This window comes from Lynx rufus, unplaced genomic scaffold, assembly GCF_022079265.1.
Source record: "Lynx rufus isolate CCGP_SWC_20201006 ecotype Redwood Valley unplaced genomic scaffold, mLynRuf1.p SCAF_16, whole genome shotgun sequence".
In the NCBI taxonomy this organism is placed as follows: domain Eukaryota; kingdom Metazoa; phylum Chordata; class Mammalia; order Carnivora; family Felidae; genus Lynx; species Lynx rufus.
In genome coordinates, this window is record NW_025814830.1 from 3966116 (window position 1) to 3979239 (window position 13124).

Here is a 13124-nt window from a genome sequence, read left to right on the forward strand (position 1 = left end):
AGACTCTGTTCCGCATCAGGATTTCACCTACTGGTTTCAGCCTGAGCTGCGTGCGCCCCTGTGTCACTGGGTGTAGTGAGGCGTTTGCCTGGAAACACACATGAGATTGAGTCTTTTTGTTTCTAGACTGTATCAGTTGCCCGTTGCTGCCGGAACAAGTTACCACGAATTTGGTGGCTTCCAACAACACAGATCTGTTCTCTTACAGTTCAGGAGGTCAGAGTGGTGCTCCCTCTGAAGGCTCTAGCGGACAATCCGTTTCCTTGCCTTTTCCAGCTTCTAGAGGCTTCCTCGTTCGTTAGGTGAGGCCTCTTCCTCCGGCTTCAAAGCTGGAAGGAGAGCGTCTTCTCTCTCTGACTCTGCTTCTCTTGACTTGCCTCACGTGGCCTTCTCCTCTGAGTCAAATGTCCCTCTGTCTCCCTCTTATCAGGACACTTAGGATTGCACCTAGGACCCAACCCGGATGATCCAGGATAATCTGCCTATCTAAAGGTGCTTAACTTAATCGTATCACGGGTCCATCCTACAAGATATCTTTATAGGGCCATTATTCAGCCCACCACCTGGTCTATGTCCAGGCCTGCCTCCCCCACCGGGCAGGGAGCCCCTTTAGGGCAGAGCCGCACGTCACCCATCGTTCTGTTCTCCGATGAGTATGTCACCCTCACATGAGTCTCAGAGCATATTTGATGAATGAGCGGGGGTGACCATAGTCTGAACACCAACTTGTCTTTGGCAGAGATATTTTTGGGGGGAGGGATTTTTAAGCTTTATAATCTTAAAAAAAAATTTTTTTTTAATTTACATCGAAATCAGTTAGCATCTAGCGCAACAATGATTTCAGGAGTAGATTCCTTAGTGCCCCTTCCCCATTTAGCCCATCCCCCCTCCCACAACCCCTCCAGCAACCCTCAGTTTGTTCTCCAGATTTATGAGTCTCTTCTGTCTTGTCCCCCTCCCTGTTTTTATATTATTTTTGTTTCCCTTCCCTATGTTCATCTGTTTTGTCTCTTAAAGTCCTCATATGAGTGAAGTCATATGATTTTTCTCTTTCTCTGACTAATTTCACTTAGCATAATACCCTCCAGTTGCAAATGGCAAGATTTCATTCTTTTTGATTGCCGAGTAATACTCCATTGTATATATATACCACATCTTTATCCATTCATCCATCGATGGACATTGGGGCTCTTTCCATACTTTGGCTATTGTTGATAGTGCTGCTATAAACATGGGGGTGCACGTGTCCCTTCGAAACAGCACACCTGTATCTCTTGGAAAAATGCCTAGTAGTGCAATTGCTGGGTCGTAGGGTAGTTCCATTTTTAGTTTTTTGAGGAAACTCCATACTATTTTCCAGAGTGGCTGTACCAGTTTGAAGCTTTATAATCTTAATTTCATTTTAATTTTTGAGAGAGAGAGAGAGCATGCGTGCACAAGTGGGGGAGGGGCAGAGAGAGAGGGAAAGGGAATCCAAAGCAAGTCCCCCCTCAATGTCAGCGTGGAGCCCAACATGGGGCCTGAACCCGCAAAGCCATGAGATCGTGACTGGAGCCAGAACCAAGAGTCGGACACTTAACCGACTGAGCCACCCAGGTGCCCTGGGGATTTTTAAACTTTATTTCGGCAGTTTTAAGAGAGAGAGAGAGAGAGAGAGAGAGAGAGAGATCCCAAGCAGGCTCCATGCTCAGTACAGAGCCAGATGTGGGGCTTGATCTCACAAACCGAGAGATCATGACCTGAGCTGAAACCAAGAGTTGGATGCTTAACCGACTGAGCCACTCAGGTGCCCCTCTTTAAAATTTTTTTTTTAATGTTGATTTATTTTGAGACAGAGAGACACAGAGCATGAACAGGGGAGGGGCAGAGAGAGAGGGAGACACAGAATCGGAAACAGGCTCCAGGCTCTGAGCTGTCAGCACAGAGCCCGATGCGGGGCTCGAACTCGCCGACCGCGAGATCGTGACCTGAGCCAAAGTCGGCCACTTAACCGACTGAGCCACCCAGGCACCCCAGGCGCCCCTCTTTAAACAACATCTTCAGCAGGAGATCAGGATCCTCATGCAGGATTGATAAGACAGATAGTAGCAGCTTTCCAAAAAATGGCAGATCCGTATACAATGGAATACTACTCGGCCATAAAAAGGAATGAGCCCTATCACGTGGTACAACATGGATGAACCCTGAACACAGGCTAAATGAAAGAAGCCAGGGGCGCCTGGGTGGCTCAGTCGGTTGAGCGTCCGACTTCGGCTCAGGTCATGATCTCGAGGTTCGTGGGTTCAAGCCCCGCGTCGGGCTCTGTGCTGACAGCTTGGAGTCTGGAACCTCCTTGGGATTCTGTGTCTCCCTCTCTGCCCCTCCCCCACTCGTGCCCTCTCTTTCTCTCTCTTTCAAAAATAAACATGAAAAAAAGATTTTTTAAGTAAAAAACGAAAGAAGCCAGACACAAAGGGCCACATATTACACGATTCCATGTCTATGAAATGTCCAGAATGGGCAAATGCATTATGACAGAAAGATGAGTGGTTGTCTGGGGCTGACCTTGGAGGGGCAGCACAGAACAGGGAGATTTGGGAGTCACTGATTAACGGTGCACGGTTTCCTCTTAGGGTGATGATGAAAATGTTCTGGAACAGATAGTAGTGATGTTGCACAACATGGAGAACATACTAAATGCCACCGAATTGTAGAATTTAGAGTAGTTAAAATGGTACAGGGTGTGTTACGTGTATTTTACCGTAAGAGAAAGAGTCAGGATCAAAAGGGGGCTTGGCCTCTGCAGCCAGACTTCTGGGTCTGAATCCTGCTCTGACACTCGACACCTCTACGATCTTGAGCAAGGGCCTTGACCTCTTGTGCCTCTATTTCCTCATCTGGGGATAAGTCGAGCCACTTCTTCTTTTTTTTTTTTTTTTAATTTTAAAAAATATTTTATTTATTTTTGAGAGAGAGAGACACAGAGTATGAGCTGGGCAGGGGCAGAGAGAGATGGGGAGACAGAATCCGAGGCAGGCTCCGGGCTCTGAGCTGTCAGCACAGAACCTGACGAGGGGCTCGAACTCACGAACGGTGAGTTCGTGACCTGAGCTGAAGTTGGACGCTCAACCGACTGAGCCACCCGGGCGCCCCTCTAGCTACTTCTTTGAGAAGTAGTGCAGTGAGCTGAACCCCCTGTTTGCTAGTGGTTGCTGGTATGGAATGGGGGCCTCAGGCAGCCTGTCCTGACCTTTGCTCCAGCTCTTAGGAGACCAGGGCCCCCACTGTCATGAGGCATCTTTGGGAGAGTGTCTGTCTGTCTGAGCCACAACCGACCCCCTCTCTGCTCCAGTCTCCTCCTCCAGCCCTGCGGACTGAGACCTGGTCCTTTCTCCTGGAGGCACATGCCCAGGACCCAGCAGTGGCCACCGGGACCCTGATGGCTGAGGACCAGGTGAGTCTGGGTTTCCTCTTCCCCAAGATGATTTTACGGCCCCCTCAGAGAGCCATACTCATCTCTGCCTGTGGCCCGAAGAGCTTCCGCCCCTCCTAATCGTGGGGAAGGGGCGAGTGTGGGAGGGACTCTGGGGCTGGGAGGTGCGGGGAGGAGAGGGGACGGGGGCAGGATGCCCTGAGCTGGGACACAGTCTAAAAATCGGTCATCTAAAGCCCGGGAGCCTTTGGGTTGCCAGATGAAGAGGGCAGTGGATGGTTTTGCTTCACCCCCAAGCCTTATCCTTGGAGTTGGGGATGGGAATTGGGATCCCGGCTTGAGTCTGGGATGGAGTGCCACTCAGGAATCGCTCTTGTACACAATGGCTTGAGAGTTTAAAAAAAAAAAAAAAAGCGTTTCTTAGGGTTGTCACATACAGGTATGCAGGTTACACACTGCACAAGGGTGCCTCATCTCAGTGGCGGGATTCACATCTCACACCTCACACACTGGTATATTGTGGCAATTTTTTTCCAGTTTATTTATTTATTTGTTTATTATTATTATTAGTGTTTATCATTATTATTTTTTTTTTTTTTGAGAAAGAGAGAGAGAGAGAAAGCGAGTGGGGAGGGGCAGAGAGAGAGGGAGAGAGACTCCCAAGCAGGCCCTGGGCTGTCAGCACAGAGTTCCATGCAGGGCTCGCACTCACAAACCGGGAGATCATGACCTGAGATGAAATCAAGAGTTGGACGCTTAACCGACTGAGCCACCCAGGTGCCCCTTATGGCAATTTTCATGCAGATGGCAGTCAACTGTCATATATTAAAATAATTGGCATATTGTAACAACTTTCCAACAGATGGCAGTAAAGAGTCACGCAGAAAAGGAGCTTTTGTCTATCTTCTTCCAAGGTGCCTTTGGGCTAGCAGCTGCCTTAGACTTTCTGCATTTCTGTAGGCCTTTTTTTTTTTTTAATTAAAAAAAAATTTTTTTTAATGTTTATTTTTGAGAGAGTAACAGAGCATGAGTGGAGGAGGGACAGAGAGAGAGGGAGACACAGAATTCGAAGCAGGCTCCAGGCTCTGAGCTGTCAGCACAGAGCCCGACGCGGGGCTCGCACTCACGAGCTGTGAATCATGACCTGAGCCGAAGTCGGACACTTAACCGACTGAGCCACCCAGGTGACCTTCTGTAGGCCATCTTTATTCAGTCGTCTCAAACCAGTTGAGTCAGTATGTTCCAGCCTAGAATGTTCCAACTGTCTCAACCACCAGCAGTGGTAGGCCCTAGGCCCATGACCTCTCCAGCCCCAGAGTTCTAGAAGGATGGGTCTCTCCACCCTGTAAAATTGGCCTTTGCAGGAATCAGTGACCTTCAAGGATGTGGCTGTGGACTTCACCCTGGAGGAGTGGGGCTGGCTGGGTCCTGGCCAGAGGGAGCTGTATCGGGACGTGATGTTGGAGAACTACCAGAACCTTCTCTCACTGGGTGAGGCCCTGCCCCCATCTGCCTTCATCTCCTTTGTGCCCACCCACTGGGGGCATTTGCTGAGGTCATGTGGTTCCCTCTCTGTTCCTCTAATTGGTGCCTCCTGGCTGGGCTCTGGCTGTCCCTCTCTCTCTCCACTGGCTTCTCCTAGAGTCCCAGTGTCCCCAAGGGCCCCGAGTCTTCTACCTGTCCTGCACAATCTTCAGCCTGTGCCCCCACCTTCTTCTCACGCTTTCCTGGAATGCCTGTTCCAGAATCTCGGACTCCAAGTGCTCCTTGGATGTTCATCGGGCTGCATCTTAGAATCTTTCCAGAGCACATAAATGCTGTCCCCCAAATGTGTCTTCCTGGCCCTACACTGTCGGCCCACCCGCCTCCTGTGCCCGAGTCCCTCTCACATTTGTTACCCTGAGCTCCGCGTCTGCACACAGACCTGCTCCAATCCTCCGGGCCCCCCATCCCCCAGCCCAGACCGTCCTCACTCCGCCCACCCCCCTCCCCAGCAGCCCACCACGTCCTCTCTGCCCCCCAACAATCTGTTCATCGCCCCCCCTCCATCCCTGCAGTCCAGCCCTGACCTGGCCTTATCCTCACCCCCTGGCCCTTCTCTGGCCTCCTCAGTGGTCTGTCTTTCTGTCCGCCTCCGTCTCCCCTCAGTTTCTTTTTCTGGTCCTTCTGTCTTGCCTTTTCCCTGGAAGCAATGGTGGTTTGAAGGCCGCTTCCTCAGCCGTCCTCACTTACACACGTTCCCTGGACAAACTCACCAAGAACTCGCTTAAGCACCTGTGTCGGGGCCCCAGGGGAGCCCCCAAGTTCAGGTGGCTCTCTCGGAGGACCCACAGGCCTCACATGTAGCTGTGCTCACAGCCAAGATTCCTTGCAGCAAGAGGACACAGAGCACGGGCGGCAAAGGGATAAGGCACGTGGGGCGAAGTCTAGCAGCAACCAGGGCAGAGTCCCCTCCCCGTTGCGTCACACAGGACCTACAACAAGATGTGTCAACACGTGTGAGGTGTCGTCCACCGGGGACACTCGCTAGAGACCCGGTCAGCGCCCAGGGTTTCGCTGAGGTCTGGTCATGTCAGCAGCCTCTGCCTGGCACGGACCAAGCTCCCGACTCCCCGAAGGAAAAGCAGGTGTCGGGCAGAAGCCACAGTGTTTGCACAAACGGCTGAGGCGCCGGGCCTCTCCTGTCGATCAGGAACTACTGGGAACCCTCTTGAAATCCAGCTTCCAAACGCCAGCCAAGGGTAGCCTTGTGAGCAGGGCTTTCCAGAAACAGCAGGCAGCCTGCCGTGTGAACCTTTTCTGCACAACTCGTGTGTACAGAACGAGGTCCCATTGGTCTGTCCCCTGAGCTCCAACTTGATGCAGCTAGTGGCCTCCCCTGAGCTCACGACGTCCCCACAGACCCCCTCCTCGTCTGCCCACCCTCCCATCTCAGGGACAGTCGCCCACCAGTCCTGGGCCCTGCCTTCAGCGGCTTCAGACCCTCGTGTGGCCTGGCCCCTGCCGGCCTCCTCGATCTCATCTCCATCCGTTCTCTCCCTTCCTCACTTCTCCAGTGGGAGGAAGGTTCGCCTTCTCAGGCGGGAGCTTGTCCACTCCTGGGAACGGTCAGTAGGGAGATGCGTTCGTTTCCCACAGCTGTGTAACGGATCACCGCAAACCTGGTGGCTTAATACGGAAGAAATTCGTTCCCTTACGGTTCAGAAGCCAGACGTGCAAAATCCAGGCGGAGGCAGGGTCCTGCTCCTTCTGAAGGCTCCAGGGCGGAGTCCTTCCTGGATGCAGCTTCCGGAGGTCCCGGGTGACCCTTGCTGTTCCTCGCCTTGTACCCCCATCACCCCGATCTCGGCCTCTATCTTCACATGACCTTTCCCCTGCCCAAGGGTGTCTGTGCATCATCCCCTAAGGCCCGACCTACTCCCGCAGGACCTCGTCTGAACGAATTACGTCCTCAAAGCCCCGATTTGCCAAGTAAGGTCACATTCTGAGGTTTCTGTGGACAAAGTTTGGGGGGAACACTGTTCAGCCCCCTATAGGAAGAGAGAAATCAGTGAGCTTAAACATCGCGGCATAGAAAAAGTAAAAAGAAACCGATGAGATTAATTTCAGTGATACGGTTCATTGCACCCAATCTGTCCAAAATATGAACATTTTGGTATGTGTGGCAATCATCACCAATACACAAATTACTAACGAGATGTTTTACATCTTTCTCCATAATAAGTCTTCAAAATGTGGTGCGTATTTCACATCGAACTTGAACAACACAGAGCCAGAGCCTTAAACAGTGACGCCAGGGCTCAGGCTCTTTCTGGAATGTAGTAGGCGCTCAACAAATGAGTCTTGAATTGACCAGTAGAACCTCTAATCAGTAGGCACCCAATGTATGCATCTCCCCGGCACACCCAGGGCCTGGGACCCAGCCCTGAGGCCTCCCTATGACTGGCCAAATCTTGTGTCTTTTCTAGGGGCAGGGCCTCCAGGGTTCAAACCCGACGTGATCTCCCGTCTGGAGCGAGGGGAGGAGCCCAGGATGGAGAAGAGAGAAGGCTGGCAAATGGCCTGTCCAGGTGGGTGAGGATGTCCAGCAGGTGTAGGCCGTCTTCCTCCCCTGTCTGTCGTGATCAGTGACAGGAGTGAGGCAGCACACGCCATGATCGTGGGCGCTGGGTTTGAATCCCAGCCACACCACTTCCTGGCTCTGTGACTTTCTGGCAAGTCATTTAGCCCCCCTGTGCCTCAGTTTCCTCACCTGCACAGTGGGGTGAATAATAGTACCCAGGGTTGGAAAGGATAAACGGATTAACACGTAAAGTGTAGCCCAGCGCCTGGCTCACGGTAACCCCTGGTCAGAACAGGCTACGATGATTATCGGTGATTGTTTATTGGGGAGCATCTGTATAAAGACCCAGAAGTGGGACCCGGCCTGACGCGCTGGGGAACAGGAAGCCGGGTTTTTGCCGCCACTGGCCCACGGACTCCATGAGGGGAGGGGGTTGAAGCGTCTTTCTTTCTGTCGCTGTCTACCGTGTTGTGGGTGGGGTTGCCCCCCTGCCCCTCACCACAGCCTTCCCCCGGCCTCCCCCCTCAGGCTTATGCCCTCCAGTGCATCCCACACAGCTCCAGAGGGGTCTGCCTGCACCCAGAGCTGATCCCACTCCCCTGCGCACAGCCACTCCGTAGCTCCCTAGTACCCCTGAGAGCAAGTCGTAGCCCCTCAGGCCCAGAACTGGAGGCCCCGTGTGGCCCGGCCTGTGGTATCTCTGGCCTCACGTCTCATCCCGGTCCACCATGGCTGTACCCCACGTCCTGACCCCGCTGAAGCACTTGTTTGTCCCTGTCTGAACGTTGTTTTTTTTTTTTTATCAATATATATTTTTTAAGTTTGTTTATTTTGAGAGAGAGAGAGAGCACACGCTCATGTGTGAGTGTGAGTGGGGGAGGGGCAGAGAGATAGAGAGAGAGAAAGAGAGAGAATCCCAAGCAGGCTTCCCACCTGCAGTGCAGAGTCCAATGCGGGGCTCAAACTCATGAACCGTGAGATCATGACCTGAGCTGAAACCAAGAGTCGGATGCTTAGCTCACTGAGCCACCCAGGCACTCCTGGGCGGGCATTCAGGTATTCGGATTGGCGAGCCTGGGTCTCATGCCTACTCTAAATGGGGTGGGGGAGACTGTGATTAACAGCCCCACCAAGACTACATGGAAAGGGGAACAGTGGTTCTTTTTTTTTTTTTTTTTTATAAGAGTAGTTTATTTTTCTTATTTTATTTTATTTTATTTTATTTTATTTTATTTTATTTTATTTTATGTATTTTTAAATTTTATTTATTTATTTTATTTAAGTAACAGTGGTTCTTCAAGGGCAGGGATGCTATGGAGACGAGGAGGGTATGTCCAAAGTGTCTAAGTGCAAGCCTGCCCCTCCCCCTCTCTGAGGGCAAGGGTCAGATGTCTCGTTCAGCACAGAGGCGTGTACCCCCAGCACTGTGGTTAGCAAGTAAGTAACAACTGTACAATTAATAGGTAGCTCATGGGGGCACCTGGGTCAGTTGGTTAAAGCATCTGACTCTCGATCTCAGCTCAGGTCGTGATCTTGAAGTCCGTGGGATTGAGCCCCACACCAAGCTCTGTGCCGGCAGTGCGGAGCCTGCTTGGGATTCTATCTCTGCCCCTCCCCCACTCACGCACACATACTCTCTCTTTTCCTCTCAAAATAAATAAACTTGAAAAAATTTAAAAAAACTGCATTAAAGAGGTATCCCATGAACAAATCTGCTAGCATCAAAAATCAATCCCCGGGGCGCCTGGGTGGCGCAGTCGGTTAAGCGTCCGACTTCAGCCAGGTCACGATCTCGCGGTCCGTGAGTTCGAGCCCCGCGTCGGGCTCTGGGCTGATGGCTCGGAGCCTGGAGCCTGTTTCCGATTCTGTGTCTCCCTCTCTCTCTGCCCCTCCCCCGTTCATGCTCTGTCTCTCTCTGTCCCAAAAATAAAATAAAAACGTTGAAAAAAAAATTAAAAAAAAAAATCAATCCCCTTCAGCAGATTCCATATGGCTTTACTTCCTGCTTATCATCTCTCCTCTACACTCCCCTTTCTCTAAATTGCGAGGTTGGGCTATAAAAGCTTCACATACATTGAATATTTATTGGTATCTTTTGATCAAATTAAAGTTATTTGTGTTCATCTCAGCAACTTTGAAAATCTAAGGAAGGAATAAAGCAGGAAATGGAAATCTCCCCATAATCATGCTTGCTTCTCAAAAAATTTATTTTATATTATATTATTTTGTTTTGAGAGAGAGAGTGCAAGTAGGGGAGGGGAGCAGAGGGGGGGAGAGAGAGAGAGAGAGAGAGAGAGAGAGAGAGAGAGAGAGAGAGAGATCTTAAGCAGGCTCCACGTTCATCGTGGCGGGCTTGATCCCATGACCCTGGGATCGTGATGTGAGCTGAAATCAAGAGTCGGATGCTTAACCGACTGAACCGTCCAGGTGTCCCTGCTTTTAACATGTTACCCCAAAAGCTTGACCGTATTTTTTAATTACAAAAGTATATAATAAAAACATGAATAAACCAGACACAAAAGGATACACATCATATGATTCCACCTACATGAGGTGCCTAGAGTGGGCAGATTCGTAGAGCCAGAGTGGAATGGTGTTTGCCAGGGGCTGGGGAAGGGGGAACAGGAGTTTGTGTTTAATGGGTATAGTGTTTCAGTTTGGGAAGATGAGAAAGTTCTGGAGATGGATGGCGAGGCTGGTTGCACCACAGCGTGAACGTATATATGCAACGGAACGGTACACCTAGAAACGACTGAGATGTCATGTTCTATGTTGTATGTGTTTTATCACATCGAAAAGCAAATATGATAAATGGAAAACCCTCCAGTCCACCATGCACATGCATACGCACGTTTACACGTAGATACACCTATACAACTCAGTCCTTTTTGTATCTCGAGGCCACGACAAGAATCTGTGTCATGTCTTTTGAAACAGCAACATAAACCGTGAAACTTGTCTTTCATTTTTGTTAATTGTTTTCTGTTTATTTGTTATTGAGAGAGAGAGAGAGAGAGAGAGACAGGGTGCCAGAGAGAGAGAGAGAGAGAGAGAGAGAGAGAGAGACAGGGTGCCAGCAGGGGAGGGATAGAGAGAGAGGGAGACACAGAATCCGAAACAGGCTCCAGGCTCCGAGCCGTCAGCACAGAGTCCGACGCGGGGCTCGAACTCACGGACCGTGAGATCATGACCTGAGGCAAAGTCAGATGTTTCACCACCCGAGCCACCCAGGCGTCCCTGAAACTCGTCTTCTAAAGTCTCCAGCGCCGGTGCCGTGTAATCAGCTTCCTGTGTCCCGACGTGGGCAATATTCACATTTTCTGTTTCTTTCAGACTTGGAGACGAGGTCTGCACTGACTCAGGAGACACTCGTAAAAAAGAGCATTTCTGCAGAGGCCGCTTCCCCAGTGGGAAAGACGGGGGGCGGTTTAGGGGCAGCGCTGGGAGATGCCAGACTGGGGGGATCCCGGGCGTGTGGCCTCCGGTCGGAGGACCGGGGAAGGCAGGAGAGGCATTTGAGGTGCTTGTCGGCTACTCCCAAGGAAGCCGTCTGTGGGGACAGAGGCCTCGGCGGTCACGAGCCTGGGCGAAGCCTCAGGCGGGCCTCCGCCCGCGTCCGGAAGCAAAGAGGGCCGGGCGGGGAGAGAGCCCGGCAGAGGGAAGGGCCGAGAAAGAGCCTGAAGCGCCAAAGGACGTTGGTAGAGAGGAAGCCATTCAGCTGCGCGGAATGCGGGAAGGCCTTCGTTTACCACTCAGACTACATCCTGCACCGGAGAATTCACACCGGAGAGAAACCCTACAAGTGTGAGGATTGCGGGAAGGCCTTCAGCAACAGCTCCTATTTCATCCAGCACCACGTCATTCACACGGGAGAGAAGCCGTACGCGTGCGGCGAATGCGGCAAGACCTTCACCCAGAGCTCCTCGCTTACCGAGCACCAGAGGATCCACACGGGCGAGAGACCCTACAGATGCAAGGAGTGCGGGAAGGCCTTCACCCAGAGCTCCTCCCTCATCAAACACCAGCGCTGCCACACGGGGGAGAAACCCTACAAATGCAACCAGTGCGGGAAGTTCTACTCGCAGGTGTCCCACCTCACCCGCCACCAGAAAACCCACACGGGGGAGAAGCCCTACAAATGCGGTGAGTGTGGCAAGGCCTTCTGTCACACTTCCTCCTTGACCCAGCACCAGACCATCCACACCGGAGAGAAGCCCTACAAATGTAACGAGTGCGGGAAAACCTTCAGCCACAGCTCGTCCCTGTCCCAGCATCAGCGCGTCCACACCGGCGAGAAGCCCTATGAGTGTCACGCGTGCGGCAAAGCCTTCGGCCACAGCTCCTCCCTGACTCAGCATCAGAGAATTCACACCGGCGAGAAGCCCTATGAGTGTCACGAGTGTGGGAAGGCGTACACGCAGATTTCCCACCTCATGAGGCACCAGAGCATTCACGTGGGAGAAAAACCCTACGTATGTGACGAGTGCGGGAAGGCCTTCAGTCACACCTCGTCCTTCACCCAGCACCAGACGATTCACACCGGGGAGAAGCCCTACAAATGTAACGACTGCGGGAAAACCTTCAGCCAGAACTCGTCGCTGACACGCCACCAGAGGATTCACACCGGCGAGAAGCCGTACGAGTGCCGGGCGTGCGGGAAGGCCTACACCCAGATTTCCCACCTCATCCAACACCAGAGGATTCACACCGGAGAGAAACCGTACGAGTGCGGGGAGTGCGGGAAAGCCTTCAGCCGCAGCACCCACCTTATCGAGCATCAGAAAATCCACACGGGCGAGAAGCCCTATAAGTGTGAAGAGTGTGGGAAAACGTTCGGTCACCACTCATCCCTCACTCAGCACCAGAGGATCCACACTGGCGAGAAACCCTACGCCTGTAAGGAATGCGGCAAAGCCTTCAACCAGAGCACCCACCTCATTCAGCACCAGAGGATTCACACCGGGGAGAAGCCCTATGAGTGTAACAGCTGTGGGAAAACCTATACCCAGATTTCACACCTGATTCAACACCAGAAGGTTCACACGGGTGGCAGTCGCCACGTGCGCAAGGCCCGCGGGGAGGACTTCAGCTGGAGTCCACGCCTGACTGAACACCGGAGACTCCACACCGTGCGCGACGCCTACGTCTGCGATGGTTTGGAGAAAGCCTTGGCTTGGGGCACACAGCTTGCCGATTGTCAGAGAGTGCCTGCTGGCCGGAGAGCCTGAGAAGGGAGCCGACCGGTGGTCCCGCTGCTGGGTTCGGTTCGGCCTTCATCATCGGGAACCTCCTCCCTCCCAGAGAGGGACCCTAACACCACGTATTGAGAGAGTTGGTTTCTCTGTTTCCTACAGAAAGATGACACGGGGTGTCACCAGCTCGGACAGCTTCTGATCGTTTTTGGCGCTCCCCCCTAAAATCGCAGCCTCTCTCCCGTTTCTCACCCTTACAGTGTCCCCAAAGGGTGGTGTAAATGGAATGTAACTTCATCTGATAGCTTTTTTTTAATGTCTACCTTTTTGAGAGAGAGCGAGAGAGAGCGTGAGCAGGGACGGGCCAGAGAGAGAGGGAGACACAGAATCCGAAGCAGGCTCCGGGCTCTGAGCTGTCAGCACAGAGCCCCACGTGGGGCTCGAACTCACGAGATTA

The 13124-nt window shown here is 52.2% G+C and overlaps 1 protein-coding gene across 1 annotated transcript; it reads left to right on the plus strand.

The window, feature by feature from the left end:
• Window positions 1–3418: 3418 nt before the first annotated feature.
• LOC124511704 (zinc finger protein 883-like) lies at window positions 3419–12703 on the plus strand. The gene is made up of 3 exons (XM_047079084.1): window positions 3419–3433; window positions 4777–4903; window positions 11178–12703. The coding sequence occupies exons 1-3, from the start codon at window positions 3419–3421 to the stop codon at window positions 12701–12703; spliced, it is 1668 nt and encodes a 555-aa protein (XP_046935040.1).
• The last annotated feature ends 421 nt before the right edge of the window (window positions 12704–13124 follow it).